Below are 19,929 nucleotides of genomic sequence, written 5' to 3' on the forward strand. Positions count from 1 at the left end.
AGCTGGCATCCTTGCCGCATGGGGAAAGGATCCAACGTTCTGTATTTCTCAGCCAAGCTGCACGTGACTTGCTAAGCAAAGCCTTTTCAATCTGACAGTATCAGATTTTTGGCTGTAAGCCTTTTGGGAGTTGGGGTGGAATTAGAGCACACATATGCACACTCAGTACTGGGGAGAGTATACACACCCAAACGTGGATAAAAATCATGAATCCAAGAATCACAGTGTTCAACCAGAATGCTTGTAAGCTGAAAAACAAATACTGGTTAAGGGTTTCATAATTGTTAGTCTAATAACTAGCAATTGTAGATTGACCTTCTTTTCTCCACCAATTTTCCTTATAATAAATTAGACTGTTGATGAAAGGCAAAAGCAAACATGCAATTTTTTTTCCCCCATTGCTTTTAAGTTTAAAAGAAAATACTAAAAAGAACAGTCTCTTACAAATTTCCTTGTCAGACTTACAGTAGCAGCCTGGAAGCCTGTATTTAAGGACTGAAGTTAACTGTCAGCAGCTAGAATGTAGGAACCGTTATGAAAAATGTTGAGGCTCTAGGAGGCACACTCCTCTTTCTGCCATTGTAGCTCTGAGAGAAAATAAGCTTTCCTTTTGTTGGCAGAGACCTTAAAACTGCTGTGCTAATTCTGAAGGTTTTAGCTGAGGCACCTATGGTCATCAGTTTCACTCACTTGGCTTTGGCAGAATGAGTGTTAGGTGTGTTAGGTGGCTGATCGTGTTTCTGTAGTTTCAGAGATGAAATTACCCTAGAAATGCTATTTGAGTTGTGTCCTCAAAGACCAGAAGGATTGCCGGTTGAAATGATGATTGTTCTGATAACGTAGTGATCAAGTGAAAGGGCTGTGGGGTCTGACAGCCACTACTGGTACATGGACAGCTCTGAGGAATGACTTCTCCCCTCTGAACCTGTTTTCTAATTTGAGTTGTTCTGAGGATTACCTGGAAGAAGGCATCCAGTATGTAGCATGCCATGTGGTAAGTTCTCGTAATATTGAGCAGCTACTGTTCTTTGAAATGGAGAACTTCACCCTGAAGGAAACCAAACATTGGCTGAAAGCTGAGATTACATATATGAAAGCTTTTTGCTGGAAATATTATTGCATATTCAAACTAGATTTGCTTTTTATATCCAAAGGAATACCTCAGAGTATTATGTGAACACATACTGTGCTAAGAACAATTATCTTATTCACATAATTTATTTCTTTGTGATTTATACAATGCATTTTCATCCATAAGCTTACCCAAAGCTACAAGCTCCCAGTGAGGAAAAAGAGACCCTGATCAGTTAAGTGTCTTCCTTGAGGTCATGGCAGTAGGTGTCACAGAAAGGAGTTGAGTTTATTTTTCAAAATTTCCTTATATTTCTCTTTTTAATGGTTTAACCCAAGAGAGTACATAGCAACGGTGATAAGTAAATGATCTAGAACCATGTTGCCATTGCTTAACATATATAAGATTCACTTTGGAGAGCTTCGTAGAAATGCACATGCTTTTCCAGGATCTCATTCATCAAATAAGGAGCAAGAATCAAGAATCTACATTTTCAGCAAAAGCCTAGTATGAGTTTGATGCAGACACCCTTCTAAAAACACTGCTCTAAAGAGGGGTAACCCTAGGAAGAAGATGCTGAAATTATTTTAGAACCTAAAAGACTCTTTGCTCCAGCGCCTGTCCAAGGATGGATGGACCACTTCTCGAGGCAGGGATGTGCAGGGTCTGACTCAGTGCCTGAACTCCCTCCTATGGCTTTTCCTGCTTTGGCCATCTTGGGCTAGCCTGTTCCCCCTTTGTGGTTAATATCTCGCAACCTGTTCACAATGGAAGGTAAGGGAGAGGGTGTGAGCAGCTAGATCAGTGCATGGGCTCTCACCATGTAACCTGTGTTTATTTACAGGCCATTCAACAATGCTGATAAAGATATAACCACACTTTCTTTGATAATGGTGTTCTAGCTTTTCCCTGTTGTGTAGGACTTGAACTTTTCTTCATGCATCCCAAATCTATTGAAAGGGGATGGAAGGGCCCCTTACAATAACAGGATCTAAATTTGTGCAGTTGTTATCTGCACATGCATGCCTTTTCCTTTATTCTGCCATAGCTCAGAGGGCTTAAAAACTGAGCAGTGAGGATTGCTTCTTAGGGTTAGCACATGGGGACAGGGTGTGATGGAGAAGGACCTGGGGAAAAGTAGGGAGAACTTAAACATTTTTATTAAAGAATTAACCACATCTCTGCGTACAGCACTAAAATTTTGAAATTAGAAGGTGGCAAGAAACACTCGTTTTTCCCTTATTCTTTAACAAACCAAACCAAACCAAACCAAATGGACAAGTGGAATGCTTATCTATGAGAAGAAGCGTGTTTAGCCAATAGGTTCTGATGGAAATGTGCTGCTCACTCCGTGTGCCGGGGATTAAGGCACACAGAATTTCCTGCTCTAGGAGGCTTGCTTGAAGCAAGAAGTGGATGCTTTGAGCTTCTTAGTCAGATTTCTGAGAAGCTAGACTTGAGCAGTTGCTTCCAGTTTTAGGGCAGCTTTGAGAAATGAGCCTGTTCTGAAGAGCTCCTTCAGATAAGACGCTGGCACCGTGAGGCATTTTTTGTTTTCTCCAAGACTCAAAAATATGACCCCATCCACTTGATCAAATACTGAGACACAAACCGTTGAACAAAAGGCTGCTTTCACCTATAGTGTGTCTGTCACATCAACAGATATATGAAAGGTCTAGGATTTTCCTTTTCTGTTTGCTACCCCTCTCTGCTGCATATTCCCTGAAGCAAATGAAAACATGTTTTGGGACTCAAAGATGGTTTTTAATTTCCCCACCACTAAGAGTAATGAGATTGTCTGATTATTTTAAGTCTTACAAATCCAAGAATGGAAATGAGCTGCTCTTTATGGTACTTTAAATTAGTGAGTAGATAGTGAACTAGTAGATATCACAAGATTATGTTTTACTTAATTTTTTTAGAAATCACCATGTTTTGTCAGGACTGACATAGCCGTGTGTATCAAGTCAGCTTAGATCTTAGATGAATGGGTTTTTATGCTAAAAAAGAGTTTAGATGCAGAATTTTAAATATACATATAAATACTACAGTAATGATCTCATTGATGTTTCTGGTTATTGCCAGTTTTGAGCATATTCTTATTTCCCTTGTTACACTGGATTTATCTTGGTTGAAGTGTAATATTAAAGATGATTTTAACTGAAAACACTAGTTCTTTGGTCTCAGGAGCCTTTCTTTCCTCTGCCCCTTCCCAAAAGTCAGCAAAGTGCATCCCATAGACGTGGGAAAAGATATTTATAGATTCAGTAATTCCACAAATATTTATTAAATATCTTTTTTGCTTCTGGAGACAATTTTAGGGATACAGTGCTTGAATACAGGTTCGACTTTCTTTTTGGTGGGTACAGAGAGATACAAAACAAACAAACAAGAAGTCTTTAGGTGATTAAAAAAAATCCCTCGTCAATATAAGACAGAGATGCTTTACATTAGATGGTTATAGCAGACCTTTATAAGCAGATGACATTTAAGCTAAGTTCTAGATGACAAGAAAGGGCCAGCGTTGTGAAGATCTAGGGAGACAGTAATAGGCCTTGATCACCTGAAGACGGAACCAGCTGGTACCTTCATGGAAGAGAAGTTGGGTAGGGTGGTAGAGTGTTGAAGACTGAGAGTTCAAAAGAGAGGAAGAAGATCAGTTAGGGAGCACCTCAGCCCATGGCAAAGTATTAGAAAAGCATTATAAGACTTCATACAGAAGGTACCATTTGTTCTAATTTGCTTTTTTTTTTTTTAACCAACCTAGTTGCTTTATGAAAAATGGATATTGGGGTGGGAGGCAAGAGTAGAATAAAATATTCATGAGGTGGCTACAGGTTACGGTTGTGGAGATGGAGAGAAGTAGGTAGATTTGGGGTATGTTTAGAGATGACATCAATAGAATTTGTTGATGGATTTGATGTAGTGAGGGAAGGTGACATGAGGACAACTTAGAAGTTCAGCTTTAGCAACTGGGTGAGATGTAGGAATTCTGGGGGAGGAGTGTGTTTGAGTATAGCTATTTGGGAGGAGGAATTTAAAAAGGTAAATTTTTTCAGGTATTTGTAATTTATTGGAAAGACCCTATCGTTGTTGGGATGAGGGTTTCAGGGAAAAGATGGCAGCCCTCTCCACTGTGATTCACCTAGCCTAGGAGCTGTATTCCTATCAAAGGGTTGGGTGTAGCCACACATTTTCCTATTTGTCCTTCATAGGTGATCCAAGGCAGAGAATCTCTGCTGTACCAGCTGGAAGATTTGTTTTGTAGTTCCCCAAAATAGGGAGGACTCTGAGTATCTATTGCTCCAAAACTTAGAGGAGCAAGGCTTTATCCTGAGAGCTCTCAGAACTCTGTTGAGCACTCTGATGATGAAGGAGAAAGACTTCATTGCGTATATTACCAGGTGTCGTTGGTGGCTGGAGGGCAGAGGCCATATATACAAGTACCACAGACTCCTGAGAATCAGCATGTGTGGAGAAACTGCAATGGTTGAACAGAGAAGTAATTGGTGATGGTCTTATGTAGATTCTCTTCTCCTCAAATCTTGGGAAACCTACCTTAATATGTCCCCATCTGACTTTGGTTATTTACAGGGCTCATCAATGTCCCTCTCGAGATCCAGCAGTCGTGAACACTTGGGAAGTGGAAGTGAATCTGATAACTGGAGGGACCGAAATGGAATAGGACCCCCAAGTCCTAGTGAATTTGTAGCTTCTGTTGGCAGCCCCAAACGTAAACAAAACAAATCAAGTGAGCTTTGACTTTTCATCATACTTTTAGATGTAATCAGCCTGAAATTTGTCTGTTTGATTTAGGGTGATGCTCGGATATAAACTCTGGACCCCCTGCCTTCAAGTATTTGGCATAATCCTATGCCACCTCCTCTGTGAAGCCTTCCCCATTTTTCCAGGTGAAGTAGAGAGCTTAGTTCTCTGCTTCCATGGCCTTTTGTCTGTGCTTTAACTTAGCACTGGTTATACTTGAACTTTTATACTTGTGGAGAACTTGAGCTTCACAAGCTAGGAAACACATTTATATTCATTCAGCAAGCACTCACTCATTGCCCGGGTACTGAGTGTTCTATTAGGCTGCACCTTATTTGTTGTTTCTTCCCAAGAGTCTAGCAGTTCTGACACTTACTAGGCACTCAGTAGATATTTCTTGAATGAACCTATGGCCATGCTCACGCAAAACATCCAGATGATGAGGAAAACACAGGGATGTAAAGGAGCCGAGCTGAATGCTGTCACATTAGCATCGTGGAAAACAGGAAAAATGGGCAGACTTGCCTTCAGCTACAGAAGGTGAAGAGCAGATCTGATTTTTTGAACTGGCAAGATAAAGCTGAATTGGCACAAATAGAAAAAAAGAGTTTAAAGCACAGAGGCTAGGATGCCTGGGTGGCTCAGTGGGTTAAAGCCTCTGCCTTCGGCTCAGGTCATGATCTCATGGTCCTGGGATCAAGCCCCACATTGGGCTCTCTGCTCAGCAGGGAGCCTGCTTCCCCTCTCTCTGTCTGCCTGCCTCTCTGCCTTCTTGTGATCTCTGTCAAATAAATGAATAAAATCTTTAAAAAAATAAATAAATAAAGCACAGAGGCTCTGGCTTTGAACAAATGTGGTTGAGACTCAAAATGAGTCCAATGGTTTTGTCTGTAACAGTACCCACACTTCTAGGCTGTATAAATAAGACAAGAATTGATGATTGTAATCACATAATAGGCACCTAATGGCCTTTTTCAAGGTTTTCAATGAATTTGGAATCATGGAACACATAGGGTGGCGTATTTGAAGAGTACTTGAAGAAAGGCAATCTGAATGAGTGTAGTGGACGTGGTCTACTGTCAATTGTTACCTTCAATCAGGTGGGCCATGTCGTCCAGGGTCTCAGATTTGAAAAGGCTGGTCATCATGTCAGCCAGGTCGAAATAAGGAAATAGATTCCAAGTACACTGACAGAAGTAGCCTGGAGACTTGCATGGGCATGGTGCCCCCCAAGCAGCTGAGAGGTAGACTGGTGCAAGATGCAGATCTAGGGCTGGAAATGATCTCTGCTCTGCATCTCAATATAAATTCCCTTTGTGTCTTTCTTTTTCTGTCTTTATCTCCTTTCCCTTTGCTTAACACTGGATAATTAAAATTGATTATACAACTTAGTTGAATTGAAGTTCAGGATTTGGGTTAAGATAGGAAACTCATTAATAAAAAGGAATGATTAAGGAAATTGTTGTTTGTCTTTTGTTAGATGTTTTAAGAGCAGAGGGAGTTTAAAACAATATAGAAACTACAAGTAGTCAAAATAAAAAGAAATATGAAAGAAATTATGTGCCATAATATCACTAAGAACATTTTATTTTAAAACATGTTTTTTTACATTTTACTAATTTGCTTAAGTCAACGATATGTAACATATTATCATTTAAATATATAATCAATATGAAGACATTTTTATGAGATATTTTACATTTTTTTGTGTGCTAAGTCTTCAAAACCTGATATTACCAGATTTCATAATCTTACAGAACATTTTCATTCCCACCACACACATTTCAGGCACTCAGTAGCCACATGTGGCCAGTGGTTACTGTATTCAACAGCACAGTTTTAGACAATTTTTCTTGACACTCTTCAAAAGCACCAATGTCCAGGTTTTCTTCAGACATCCCTATTTATACCAGTTGTTCCAATGTGATTCTCAGTAAACTCCTTCTTTTATTCTCAGAAAAAGTAAATGTATATCATTTGGACAGTAAATTATATGGTCATCCTGCCAGTAACCTCCTTATTGTCAACTCTGGTGGTTACTCCTGTGTGTTCTTCAAACTCTGCTTCGTGTGTCTCAATCAAACCAGCACCTCACTGGATTGATGACTTTGGGTCCTTACCTTTAAGTGTTGGGGGTCCTTGTCTCTACACCTTCTCCCCACAAAAGATAAAACATCTATTTTTTAGGGGCACCTGGGTGGCTCAGTGGGTTAAGCCTCTGCTTTGGGCTCAGGTCATAATCCCCGCATCAGGCTCTCTGCTCAGTGAGGAGCCTGCTTCCTCCTCGCTTGCTCTCTCTCTCTCCCTCTCTCTCTCTGCCTGCTTGTGATCTCTGTCAAATAAATAAATAAATAATCTTAAAAACAAAAAAAAAAAAGAAAGAAAAGAAAAAAATCCATATTTTAATACGTGTTTTTTAAAAGTTTTAAGTAGGCTCCATACCCATTGTGGGGCTTAAACTCATGACCCCAAGATCAGGAGTCCATGTTCCATCAGCTAAGCCAGCCAGGCACTCCTAAAACATCTATTTTTTAAGAGAAAGAGAAACCTGATCAGGAAATTCCTTCCACTTGAAATATAGGAAGTATATATACTCTTAGTTGGGAGATTAAAATGGCCAGAGAAAGTGATCAGTGGCACATAAAAACGTGTAGAACTGGATTCTTAGATTTGGAGAATGCATTGACCAAAGGAAATTCCATGTATCTAATTTGCTAGGTGAGTGCCCTCCACTCTCACCAGTCTGGGAATCCTTCCTGAAGCTGCAACTTCAGTATAAGAGGAAGAATCCCCACGTGATTGAGAGCCATTTGTTGGTCAGGGAGGTAGGGATGGCTACACAGACAGCTCTGCTAGGTTCTCCGAAGCATCTCTGGAAGAGTGGGTATTTGGCCAAGTGCTTGGCATGGCTCCCTAGTCCATCACCCAGCAGTGCATGTTATTGGGTCTGAGAACCACAGACAATCTGGGGAAATCTTTGTCCACCAAATCAGCCACAGAGTCAAGGCAAGTTCAGCATTGATGTCTTCGAAATTTTCTAAGTTAACTAATGTTCATAAGTTAAATCCAGAAACTGTGCCACCATTCTTACACTTCATATTTTCTCTTAACTTTAAAAGTGCTCTGTTTTGTAAACTAACTGCCCAATTATATTTTTGTAAGGAATGAGATTTACATGTTGCAATATCCTATAATTCCTTTGACCACAGGAAAGCACAAGTGTGGATACAGAGGGCCATCCTGCTTTCCAAAAGGAGTCTGGACTTACAGTAACTTTCCATACCTGTATTATATCCCAGGGATCTTTCTTCCAATTTCTCATTTAATTCATATCAAATCAATTACAAAGAGCAAATGTTTCTGAATGCTCAGGGAGAATATGATTAATGATTATTAACTACAGAGGCACTGCTGCTGAGTTGCTGCCTCCCAAGTGTATCTTTTTAATGGCAGGAGCCTCCCTGAAAGCAGTAACCCGCATTTCATTAATGAAAAGCCAAAGTTTCAGTAAAGAATTGCTGTATTCGGGCAGCTACTGCTCCGTTCAGCCCCACAATGAAATCTAAAATATTTGAGTGATTAAAATTTTTAATTAAACCATGTTGTCTCTGGGCATTTACACTTCAAGCTTGTCTCTGCTTGCCTTCCAGCGGAACACTATCTCAGCAGTAGCAATTACATGGACTGCATTTCTTCGCTGACGGGAAGCAATGGCTGTAACTTGAACAGCTCTTTCAAAGGCTCTGACCTCCCTGAGCTCTTTAGCAAACTGGGCCTGGGCAAATACACAGACGTCTTCCAGCAACAAGAGGTCAGTCACTGTTTGTTTATTTTCCTGGGCACCTTCATTTTGGTTGTACATATGATGGCTTCTAGAATGAAATCACTCATTGACCTATGCCTGTGCTTTCACTGAGCGTTTACTAAAGTCTCATAACTTGTTTTTGCTGCTAAGAAAAATGTCATCTCATTTCTTACTTATTTAGTGCAACTAATAAACACAGGATAGCAAAAATAGAGAAAATTTGGTTTCCAAGAACACACCTTCCCCAGTTTGAGCTAAAAGACCTAACCAGTTTATTGATTCATAGGAACTTTGGACTCACAGCTCCCTCAGCAGCAGTCTGTATTTAAGATCATTTCAGCCCTTAATCTTTGTTACCTTCATTGGTGGCACTTTTAAAAGACCGCATCTGAAGTAAAATCTGTGGTCACTTTTGACCCCATCTTCGTCTTGTTGCTGAATCTGTTCCCACAAAATAGAATATGCTTTTTATATATGTTAATTTATTCGTTAATCTACTGCTTCGCTTTTGCCTGAGCTAAGACAGAAATGCGATGTCTTCTGAAACATCACCACCATGAATTTTGGTCAGACCGATAAGCGATGGCTATTTATGCTCTGCCTTAAAGAGAAGAGCCCCTGAACATGATTCTTTCTATTAATGCCGTCATGTTACTAGGGCACAGCTAACCCAGTGCAATAAAAAGTTAGAATATTTCAGTAAACGTGTGTATTTTTCAAATCCAGACATGGTTTAAGTTTTATGCTAGTTTGGCTTAGTTGATACTAGAGAACATCTGATTAAGTCAGTAATTCCCAAGTACATATGTATCAAAAAGAATCTAAGATTTTTTTATTATACAGTTTATATCATGAATTTATGCCCATGGTTCATTAAGTAATTAAGTTTAATTGGTGAACTTTTTTGTTTTTTAACACCAAAAAAATGTCGTGTGTATTGGATTTCAGTGTATTGATTTTGTTTTCTTTTCCCTGAATCTAAATTATTGTTCATTTAACTCAGTTAAATGAACTCTCTAAGCTGAATAACACTTTTCCTTATCAAATGCATTAAAAAACTGCATTTACTGATTTAGTTCTGCTGGTTAGACAAGGGTAGCTGATTGAGAAGTTCAAGGGCAGAGTATTTTAACTTGTCCAGACAAAGAAGGTTTTGAAGTAAAAGATTGGTTGTTATTCAATAATATTTGGATTTGTTTTGTCTGTGTGTATTTAATATTTAAAGAAGCATAGAAATAAATTTATTAAAGGTAATTCTTACCTATTCACTCCAAGAAGGAAGAAAGCAGGACAATATAAAGTCAGACTGCCTTTATCAAATATTTATTAACTAGACCAGAGGTCAGCAAAGGTACTTCTTAACCATTTACTCCAAGAAGGAAGAAAACAAGATAAAATAAAAGCCAGACTGCCTTTATTGAATATTTATTAACTAGAGCAGGGGTCAGCAAACTGTAGCCTGCAAACCTGCCTGATTTCATAAATAAAGTTTTATTGAAACACAGCCACATTCATTCATTTACATATTATCTGTGGCTGCTTTCAAGCTCAAATAGGAGAGTCGAATAGTTGCAAAGGAGATAATTTGTCCCACTAAGCCTGAAATAGTTACTCTCTTGCCCTTTAGAAAGAGAGGATCCCTAAAATAGAGAATCTATTTAATTGAATTTCTAAAAACATATCTTTCGACATGATAGATGAAAAGGTTTTCTAAGATATACCTTTAAAATGAAAACAGAATATCTCAAATTAATTTCTATATAATTTGAATGAAAAGTACAAATTTGGTTGTTTCTTTCATGTAGGATATTTTCTAATACTCAGATATCACTTAACAAGAATTTCCCAGTAAGTGACCTTGTGGGATTTAGTTTATTGTAAGCAAGTTGAATATTCATTTTTAGCCACTTTCACAGATGATAAGTCTAAATACATCATTACTAGCCATAGCTGTAAGTTTTTTTACACTTTCAGTGAGCCCATTGCTTTATATCTCCAATCATATTTAATGCCCACTGGAGCCCCATAGGATACAGTATTATCAACCCTAGGTGCCCACAACTAGTAATGGCAGAGGCAGAATGGAAAACCAACTCTCTCTGGCTTCAGAGCCCATTACCTTTCTGTTACTCCACAGTGTCTTGAAAGGAGGGGTCATATTCTTGAGCTACTTTGTTGCTAATGCCAGAGAGGGCAATTATATTGTCCCTGGAAATACCTCTTGTATGCCACTGTTGGAGATAATTTGCCAGGCTGAGCCAAGTGAACCATGTGTCTGATGTAGTTTAGGAATTCTTCTCTCAATTCTTATGTAGAACACAGTGGAGAATACCAGAGATGGTATTACTCAGTTTCTTTTTATGACGCTACGCTTAACCAGTTCAGAATCCAAAGCTAAGAAATGGTTTCTCTCTTCTGGACAGGTATGTATCCTTCCTCTTATGAGTTCCCCAAAAGTATAGAATTTGCTCAGGCTGCCAGAATGCTAAGACCTAAATATTTAATCTCAATTGCATTAAATTACTGGCTTGGTTAAGTTTTATGCTAGAATCATCACTTCCATTTCACCACCTTTGTTACTTACCCCTTATCCCCTCGGTTTGTGACACCACTGTTCCTTTTTGGAAGTCGGCATATTCGTAAATGGAATATGTGTAATAATGAGTTGAACTTTTAGTAAGCAAGAAAATAAGTGCTTAATATATTGGTTATTTATATTACTTTTTCACCTACAGATCGATCTTCAGACATTCCTCACTCTCACAGATCAGGATCTGAAGGAGCTGGGAATTACGACTTTTGGTGCCAGAAGGAAAATGCTGCTTGCTATCTCAGGTGAATATAAATCCTCATACTCACATTTTAAAATCTGAATAACTTCTGCCCATGGCCCCAGCCAGTGGGGCTGGTTCTGTCCATCAACCACTTGCTTACACGCTGACACCTTGTGGTTGTGGTTCTAGAGTGTTTTCCCACTAACAGTGTGACAAATGCTGAGAACATCCCTACTACTCCTTCATCAAGGCGTTGGTCTGAAGACCTGCCTTGACAATGTTGTTCTTTAAAACAGATCTCTTCAGCAAGATCTAACCAAAATTGCCCTTTGCAGAACTTAAGATTGGGGGAGAGGTGGAATTCTCCTTGTCATGGTTGTGTTAAGCAATAATCATTGGGAATAATTACTCTGGTTTGGCTGTCATGTTCCAACTGCATGTGTCCTTGTCTGCCAGCTGAGATAACTACACCAGAGAACAAGAGAAGGATCCTTCCTGTAGCTGGAATCTGGCAATATTGTCTTGCTTTAAAATTTTTCCCAAACTCTTAATAGAATCTGTGAGTCATAGAAGGGTGTAGTGTGCTGAATCTAGTTACAGAATGAAGGAAGATAATGTTGTCTGTCTCCCAGACCACCTTTTTTGTGCCCCTGTTGCATATTCTATGTATTAGAAAACATTGTTCTGTGTATTTCCTGAGTACCTGCCATTTAAGAGGAATTCAGCTGGGTGGTGGGTGGTGAGTCAGGAATCTGCAGATATATAACCATGTACCTCAAAAAGTTGTTTGGAGAAATATAACGGCAAAAATAAAAAGGGCAAAGAAAAAAAAGAGGTTACTTTTTGAAGTTCTGATGAAGTTCATTAATATCAATATTATATGTGTGCCAGTTTCTCAGAAAGAGACATCAATGGCAGAAGCCAAGTGTTAGGTGTGGTGGGAAAATGACTTTGCCTTTTCAAAACATTGATTTTTGCAGACTCTTGCCTTTATGAGGCCAGCGGTGCCATCCAACCAGTGCAAGTCCTTTCCAGCGCGAGTCCTTTCCAAATAGCATTCACTTATCAGATCAGCAAATAAAATAAAAACCTGTCATTTTCCATTTAATTTTAGCCTGAGATTGCATCCCTCTCCCAACCCCATTAGGAAATTGTATATATAGACCTAATACCTGAAGCACATACAAGCAGAGCAGCTCTGAAAGAAGGGTGGAAATTCAGCGACTAAGCAGCCTGTTAGGGTCCTCCGTGGATAGGGTTCTTCAGGCGTCAGTTGGAGAAGTCTTCTCCCCTCCTGCGCACCCACGCAGTTGCATTAATGAAACTCATAAGGGCAGATGCTTTTTCTTGTTTCATTCATAAGATCACCTTTGTATAGTAGAAAGAGCACTGTGTTCACATAAGGAGATCTGGGCTTTGCCTCTGCCGAGGCATTAGTCTTTGGGTGAGTTTCCAAACCTCATTTGGTTTTAGTTTCTTACCCATGAAGGTGGGTTGGAATAGATGATTCTGTAAGATCACCTTCCTTTCCTAAGGTCTGTCCTTCTATGCGCTGTGTCATCAGGGGTAGTGAAAATAACTGACAGTTTTAGCAGTGTATGTGATTAGCATTAGTTCTTTCTCTTTCTACTACCTGTGGCAATAGGACAATTTGCAATTTGCTTACTCTGAAGCTTAGCCCTAAATGCTATTTCTAGACTCAAATTAACCTTATGTATGTTTACGTTCTTTTATTAATTTAAAAAAGAAATTAATATACTACTTGAAATTTGATTAACTCACATAACTGAGCCTGTAGTGTAAATATATACTTGTAAGCAGGCACCTTTATACCAGAGAAGTTTATGTCCTAGAATTGGATAATTATTCACTAGAAAATCATAGAATGTCAGGGACCGTGTGATGAAAATTAAGGTCTTTCTTCGTGCACCCAAGCTTTGTAAAGCTTCCAGCAACAAGCAGATATCTCTAAATCATTGGGACCTTTATCCTGGAAGACATTTGTGATGTATTCCAGATGGGTTTTGGGGAGTAGAGTGGAAACAGGAGGGGTTTTGAAGCTTCTTTAAATTTTTTTTTTTCTTCATTCATCCTCAGTGTGGTTCTGTTGTGGTTATACACTACTTCTGTAAACCACCTCTCTCAATGGGGCTCACAGGTCTTCTTGCTTTTAAAGGAAATTAGATGCCTTATGAATGTTCGGCACAGTGTGAAGTATTCGATTATTTTAAGTATGCTTTTGCCTTACTTTGTTGAGCGTATTTGTTTGAGCCTGGTAAATTGTTTTCTCTGCAAGTAATAAGTTTTTATTGAGAAACGCTTTGTCAAAAAACTTCTTTTTCCAATTCAGCTCATCTGATAACAAAGACATCCATTCCTAGTCTCAGAACATTCCATTTCCAAGGACAGAATGCAGGATATCTGGGCAGCTTTTACTCATGTTTGTCTTGTGATTATATAGTTTGGTTAGATACAGAGTTTGCTCAAAATTCCTTTCTAAAATTTTATAGATTTTTAATTTGTAATCAGGGTCATTCTTTCAGTGTAAGGTTTTATTTTGTTTTTAATCTTGGGCCTGAGGACATTTCTTTTAATGTCATAGAAGGAGAGGAGATTTATCTCTAATAGAGACAAATCAGAGGGGGGGAAATGGTCTTTTTTTCAAATCTATGATTTTTTGAAAATTCTTTGATTTCTCTCAGAATATTTTAGTGAGTGATTAACTAAATGTACAGGGACAAGGTAAAAGGAACTTTAACATCCTGTAGACAGGCTTCCCACATCGGCCTCAGGTAGATCTAACATTTCCTGACCTATTCTTTTAGTTTGTGACTCTGTTCAGACCCGCAACAAGATCCTGAGAGCTGCCAGGATTGTGTGAACCTTGGAATTTCAAAGAAAAAGGTTGGTATTTTCCCAAACTATCTCTTAGGTTTACTTGAAAAAAATCAGGAGGGACTTTGCTTTTTAATATAAAAAAGAACAACAGAAATTAAAGTCTCTTCAATAGGACTTGATCTTTAATAATCTCTGGAAGATTTATCTGTTTCACATTTAGAAATATATACCTTAGAAATTATTTAGAAATTATTTCTTTAGGGAATGGATGAATTCCTTCATGATCATTTTATGCTCTCAAAAATCTAGTTGATGTGACTTTCCAGAATAAAGTTTTCAATGTTTCTTTTAAAAATGTGTTTGTCTTCAGTGGCCCAGTTTCTTCATGTGCTCAATTGTACATGTTACGTGTGCTAGGGGAGACTGGTGTTTCACCTGTTCATTCCTCTTCCTTCTCGATAGTACGGCAATGTTTTCCTGATTCATGGGTTATTCTCTCATGAGAAAATGGAGACCAAAGACTGTCCTCTAACTAGAAGGCGATAAAACTTTCCCAAGCCATGTACTTTTAAGGGGATTCATTCTTAACTCTCTTACAGTTGCCTTTAAATACATTAAATTCTGTCTTGATTTCTGAATCTCTGTTTTTTAAACAAGATACAGGTGTTCAACTTTTAGTAGGAATGTCATTGTTACAGTGTTTCTGCAAGAGTTTGAAGGTAGCCATCTATAAAGGAGCCTGCATATATCTTGCTTGTGTAGATATCTTCCTTGTTTCTCCAGAGTTTTAAAGATGCATTTTTCTGTTTAAAAAATAAATTTGGTATCATGAAATCTGAAGTTTAGCTGTATTATCTGGCATACCTGAAACTACTGATTTTTTTAAAATTTGTATTCCGATGCCTCAGTTGGTCTTCTCTACTTGGATGGACCACTGGAGCCCAAAGCCCAGGACATGGACCTCTATGTAGGCAGATAGAGTTTCAGCCTGTCACTTAAACGTTATTTTTAAAACTCAATTTTCTTACCTAAAATGGAGAATAGTGGGAACCTGGTGGCTCAAGTTGGTTGAGCGTCTGCCTTCAGCTTACGTCATGATCCTGGCCTCCTGGGATCGAGTCCCATGTCCAGCTCCTTGCTCAGCAGGGAGTCTGCTTCTCTGCCCCTCCCCCTGGCTCATACTTTCTCTCTCTCTCAAATAAATAAAATCTTTAAAATATATATATAAATAAATAAAATGGAGAATAGTAATATCACTTACTCCTTAAGGAGGACTTAAATAGGACAAATCAAATCATAAAGTGCTTATCTTATAATAAACACTACTAAATTTCTGTTATTTTTGTTCTGCCCTAAGACCTCACTGTGGCCAAAAGAGAGATGTCTCCACTCAGGCATCACCCCTGTGGGGCAGACATTTACATTTTGGAAGGTAGCAGAGTGAAATGTTAAGGGTACTGGTTCATCTTCCAGAACTTGGGAGATGAGTGCACATCCAGTCATATGGCTGTCCCTAGCCACCTGTGACCAACCCACTGCAACCTGAATCTCTTGTTCTGAACCCCGGCACTGGTATAGCCATAGCTTGCAGTGCGACTTCAGAATTGGAAAGGGGACTGTACCTGTGTGGTGGTGAGAATGCACATTCTGGATCGCTGGCTCTACTCCTGTCAAAAAAAAAAAAAAAAAAGGAAGGGAAGCAAGAAGGAGAGAGGGAAGAAAAAGAAAGGAAAAGGCAATACAACTTTAATCACATCAACTATATAATCCCATTATTTGATACTTCGGTTTGATGGCTGTCGGCTACTCTAATTTCCAGAGTATGACCATTGTCTTTACTGGAATGAGTTCATTAGCAGGAGTTACATCATTTAGTTTGAGGATTTGTAAATACGTGTGTTGGGGGAAAGGGGACTGTTGCATAGTGATAAACAAGGTGGACTGCTGCAATTAATTTTTTCCTTTCTGATTAGTAATTTCTGGTTGATGAAAGGCAAAGTAAACTGTGTTTTTTTCAGGACTCTGGTTTCTTTAAAATGAAATGAAAACATCTTAGTTTTTCCCTGAGAACTTGAGTTCAAGTATTAGTTGTTTTCAGTTACAATAATTTCACAAACCGTCGGTATTTTTCCTAGGTTGATTTTTTTATTCAAAGGAAACTCCTGCTGATACAGTTCCTCACATAACTCTTTTTGACTCAAGGAGCAGAGGCATCAGGAGTCGGTGGAGCCATTGGGCTGTGGCTTAACACTTCATCGTGCTCCTTCATTATTCTCACATTTGTGTGTGGAGTTTCCTTTTCATGTCTGACTTCAGTAATTTAATGAATGCTGTGTTTGACATGGATGAGTTCAGTAGCTGTAATAATTTTCTGTGTCATTGGTAATACACCCTCTCATATGCCTTTCGCCACCTCTGATGGCTCCCCTTTCCTTGCCTCTGCAATGACATTTGAGATAGTTCAAACCGGTTAATTTGTCTGCCAGGAATAAAGAGGGTTCTGAGAACACGACATACCTGCTGGATAGTCTACAAACTGCAATAAAAATGATTTACTGTCCCTTGGTTCTCTCACTACCAACATGCTCCACTTAATATCAGACTTTCTAGCATTTCAGAAATGTCTTGACCAGCAACTAAAACTTTTCCTTTTGCTACCAGATTGACTTTCCCTCCAAAACCCTTCTATGTCACCATTTTCTGGGCTCTACTGCCTTGTCCTGTAGATAATAGAACTTTTCTATTGAGCTTCTAACAATTCTTTCTTTTTCTCTCTAGAACTAAATAAAAATCGAAGAAAGCTTTTTGAACCACCAAGTGCACGCACCTCTTTCCTGGAAGGCGGAGCGAGTGGGAGGCTACCCCGTCAGTATCACTCGGACATTGCTAGTGTCAGTGGCCGCTGGTAGCAATATCCTCGAGGCATGCACCCACCAAATCTGTCAAGTTGGACACAGGAGATCAGATCTGTGAACAGCCTTCACTGCACACCGTCCTCAGTACTCTGGGTGTCCGGTATCAGGACCAACACATCTTACTCAAACCTGAACTTTGTGCCTAAAAGCAAGAAAAGAGAGAAGGTGAACTTATGTCATCATACAGAAATGCCACATTTGGATGACTTTTTTTAAACGGCAATCCGACAGAACTTGCAATTTGAGGGTAGGGCTTTATTTCCTGTTTTTATTTACCTAAGTAATGTATGCACTGATTTTTTTTTTTTACTTAAAATGAAGGATTAATTGACATCTGGGATGCCAGAAAACTTAGAGGTTCTTTTTGTTTGCTTGTTTTGTTTAGGGATTTGGGGATTTTTTAAAAAAATAATCAAAATGGAATTTTCTGGTACTGCTTTAAAATAATTATTGAGGTCTTTCAGCACTTTACACTTTCTAATTTCTTGTCCTGTGGAAATCATGCCTCTTTCTCTCAACTTTCATGTCACCTGATGTATTGGTACAAATCAGATTTAGGCATACTTTTCTGACAATCAAGTTTTTATTTGAAATGGTACTGGATTATCAGTTTTGTGCCAAATATTCTGACTTTGGGAAATGTAAATGACTCCCCTTGGTTCTGGACCAGTTCTGTTCATTTATATCAACATCCTAGAAATAATTAGCAATTAACCTATTTCACATAACAGGTACAAAGAAAGACCAGATGGACTTTGCAATATTAACCCTTTGCAGTCATCATATTTAGCTGCTGCCTGTATTGCTAAAATGATTTTAATGGTTGTCTGAAGGCAAAGGGCTATTCTTTAGTATACTGCCACTAAAGGACACTTATTTATATCAAACTTTTATTTTTAGATATTATAAGCATACAGTACATAACTGATTAAATTGATATCTACTAGAGATTTATGGTAGAGAATGGACGGCATTCAATAACTGGAGCCCTAGATTGTCACTTTATTTAAAAAAAAGACAAATAATCATCTGACAAGACAGCACTGTTGCCATTAAGAGGAGAAATAAATTACTATCCTTATCATGTACACTCTAGCTGTGCTCCATATGGTCACAGGACTTTCAAAAACCATATCTGTCTGCTTGAAGTAGACTTGTGTTTGTTGAGAACAGAAAGGCTTTATTTAAGTTTCCAGGATGACAGTTTATAAAAACAGCGGAGTTCCAAAGGAAGACCCAAAGAAAAAGACTATTTTCTAAGTGGCTAGACTCATTGTTACTATCTTATACTGTGAAAGTCCAAGAAATCGGGCAACATTGTTTCCTAGGTCTTTTCGGACATCTTACTATAGATTTATGAAGGGTTTTCAATCCATGAAGAAAATCACTAAGTGCCTCTCTTTCTTCAAAGCAATATTATTTCCAAGTGTATTGATTTGTTGGAAAACTTTCCCATAGGAAATATTGTGAATTACCTGTACTGTAATGACTTATTTATGTTCAGTATTCAAGACTTTCTACATGGACATAAACCACTGTCACACATTTTCAGAAGAAGGTCTTACATAAGCCTACATAACAATTGGGGACTTTCATACAAATGTGAGATTAGAAAGATTCACCAGATATTTTTCCATGACTAAGTCTTTCCATTAAAGTAAGAAAAAGAATTGAAATTTTGCACTCAGAAAAAAATTTCACCTTATAAAATAATATTGGTAACCTGGAAGGCATAAGTAATGGGCCTGTCATAAAATTATATCCGTAATGACAGCACGAAGGGGATGCCCATTCCTAACTAAATCTTGCATGCTTAGGTGTGAGAACTAAATTGCTTCTTTTGCGAGTACAACAGAATCATCCTGTGCACAAGTCACATGAATACGATGGAGTTCCCTGCTTTACGTGGCTGTATGGACACATCACACTACACATTCAGCACAGGGTAAGAATTTGGATTCATTTCCTGTTCCACTCAGTGCTATAAGTTTCATTTCTTTAATAAGACCTTCCTAAATTAGAAAAAATAATAACATCATTTAGAGCTCTTTCCCCAGCTCTACCATGCAGTTGTAATAGGAGGAAGATGGGATGAATTCACAGTATTAAGTTGATAACAGGTTTTATGAACAGTGCTTTGATACTATGCCAAAGAGAAAACTGTCCCAGTTAAACTAGATTAAATAGGGTGGCTAAAAATTAAAAACAAAAACAAAAAACACTGGAAATTACTTTTCTCACTTTCTCTTGATGCAATGAAGGGAATATGACACTACAGTATATGGTGTTGTCAGTGTTATATGATGCACAAAATATTTGGATTATTTGAATAAATGTTAGCTTTTAATCAGTCTGTGCCTTAATAGTGACCGGTTATCTGTAAATAGAGAACAGATACAGATTGTATTTTTGTGGGGGGTTTTTGTCCTTCTAGTGATTTTTTTTTTAAATGAAAGATGGAATTAAGCATTGAAAATGGGAATTTTTCTAAACTAATCAAGTGTTATATGAAAAATAAATTTATATAACCCCTTTGTATTGCCCTTGCTAGACGAAATGTGTCTTTTTAATTTTTTTTTTTTTTTTTTTTGCCTTTTTCAGCAGAATTGGAAGATGTCTCTGTAGTAGCATTGAGCATGCATTCTCTCTTCCTGTTGTTTTGCATTGGCCATCCTCATTTTCATCCAGAAGCTAAAGCACTTTATTTTAGCCAGTGAGCTCGGGACCAGTAATCAATCATTGTTTCTCTGGCCACCCATA

At 38.3% G+C, this 19,929-nt stretch overlaps 1 protein-coding gene across 4 annotated transcripts in view; it reads left to right on the forward strand.

Annotated features, from left to right (window-relative positions):
• The window catches only part of BICC1 (BicC family RNA binding protein 1), a 262,369-nt gene extending 242,657 nt beyond the window's left edge, over nucleotides 1-19,712 (forward strand). For 3 of the 4 annotated variants that reach the window (XM_059397444.1, XM_059397442.1, XM_059397441.1), the window contains exons 18-21: nucleotides 4,667-4,823; nucleotides 8,488-8,648; nucleotides 11,378-11,477; nucleotides 17,033-19,712. In XM_059397444.1, coding sequence (XP_059253427.1) covers nucleotides 4,667-4,823; nucleotides 8,488-8,648; nucleotides 11,378-11,477; nucleotides 17,033-17,163 — 549 coding nt within the window. In that variant the 3' untranslated portion in view covers nucleotides 17,164-19,712. Of the gene's footprint in view, nucleotides 1-4,666; nucleotides 4,824-8,487; nucleotides 8,649-11,377; nucleotides 11,478-14,241; nucleotides 14,321-17,032 lie in introns of all 4 variants that reach the window. The other variant, XM_059397443.1, reaches the window with a different exon arrangement.
• Nucleotides 19,713-19,929: the final 217 nt, after the last annotated feature.

This window comes from Mustela nigripes, chromosome 4 (genome assembly GCF_022355385.1).
Source record: "Mustela nigripes isolate SB6536 chromosome 4, MUSNIG.SB6536, whole genome shotgun sequence".
Taxonomy (NCBI): Eukaryota; Metazoa; Chordata; class Mammalia; order Carnivora; family Mustelidae; genus Mustela; species Mustela nigripes.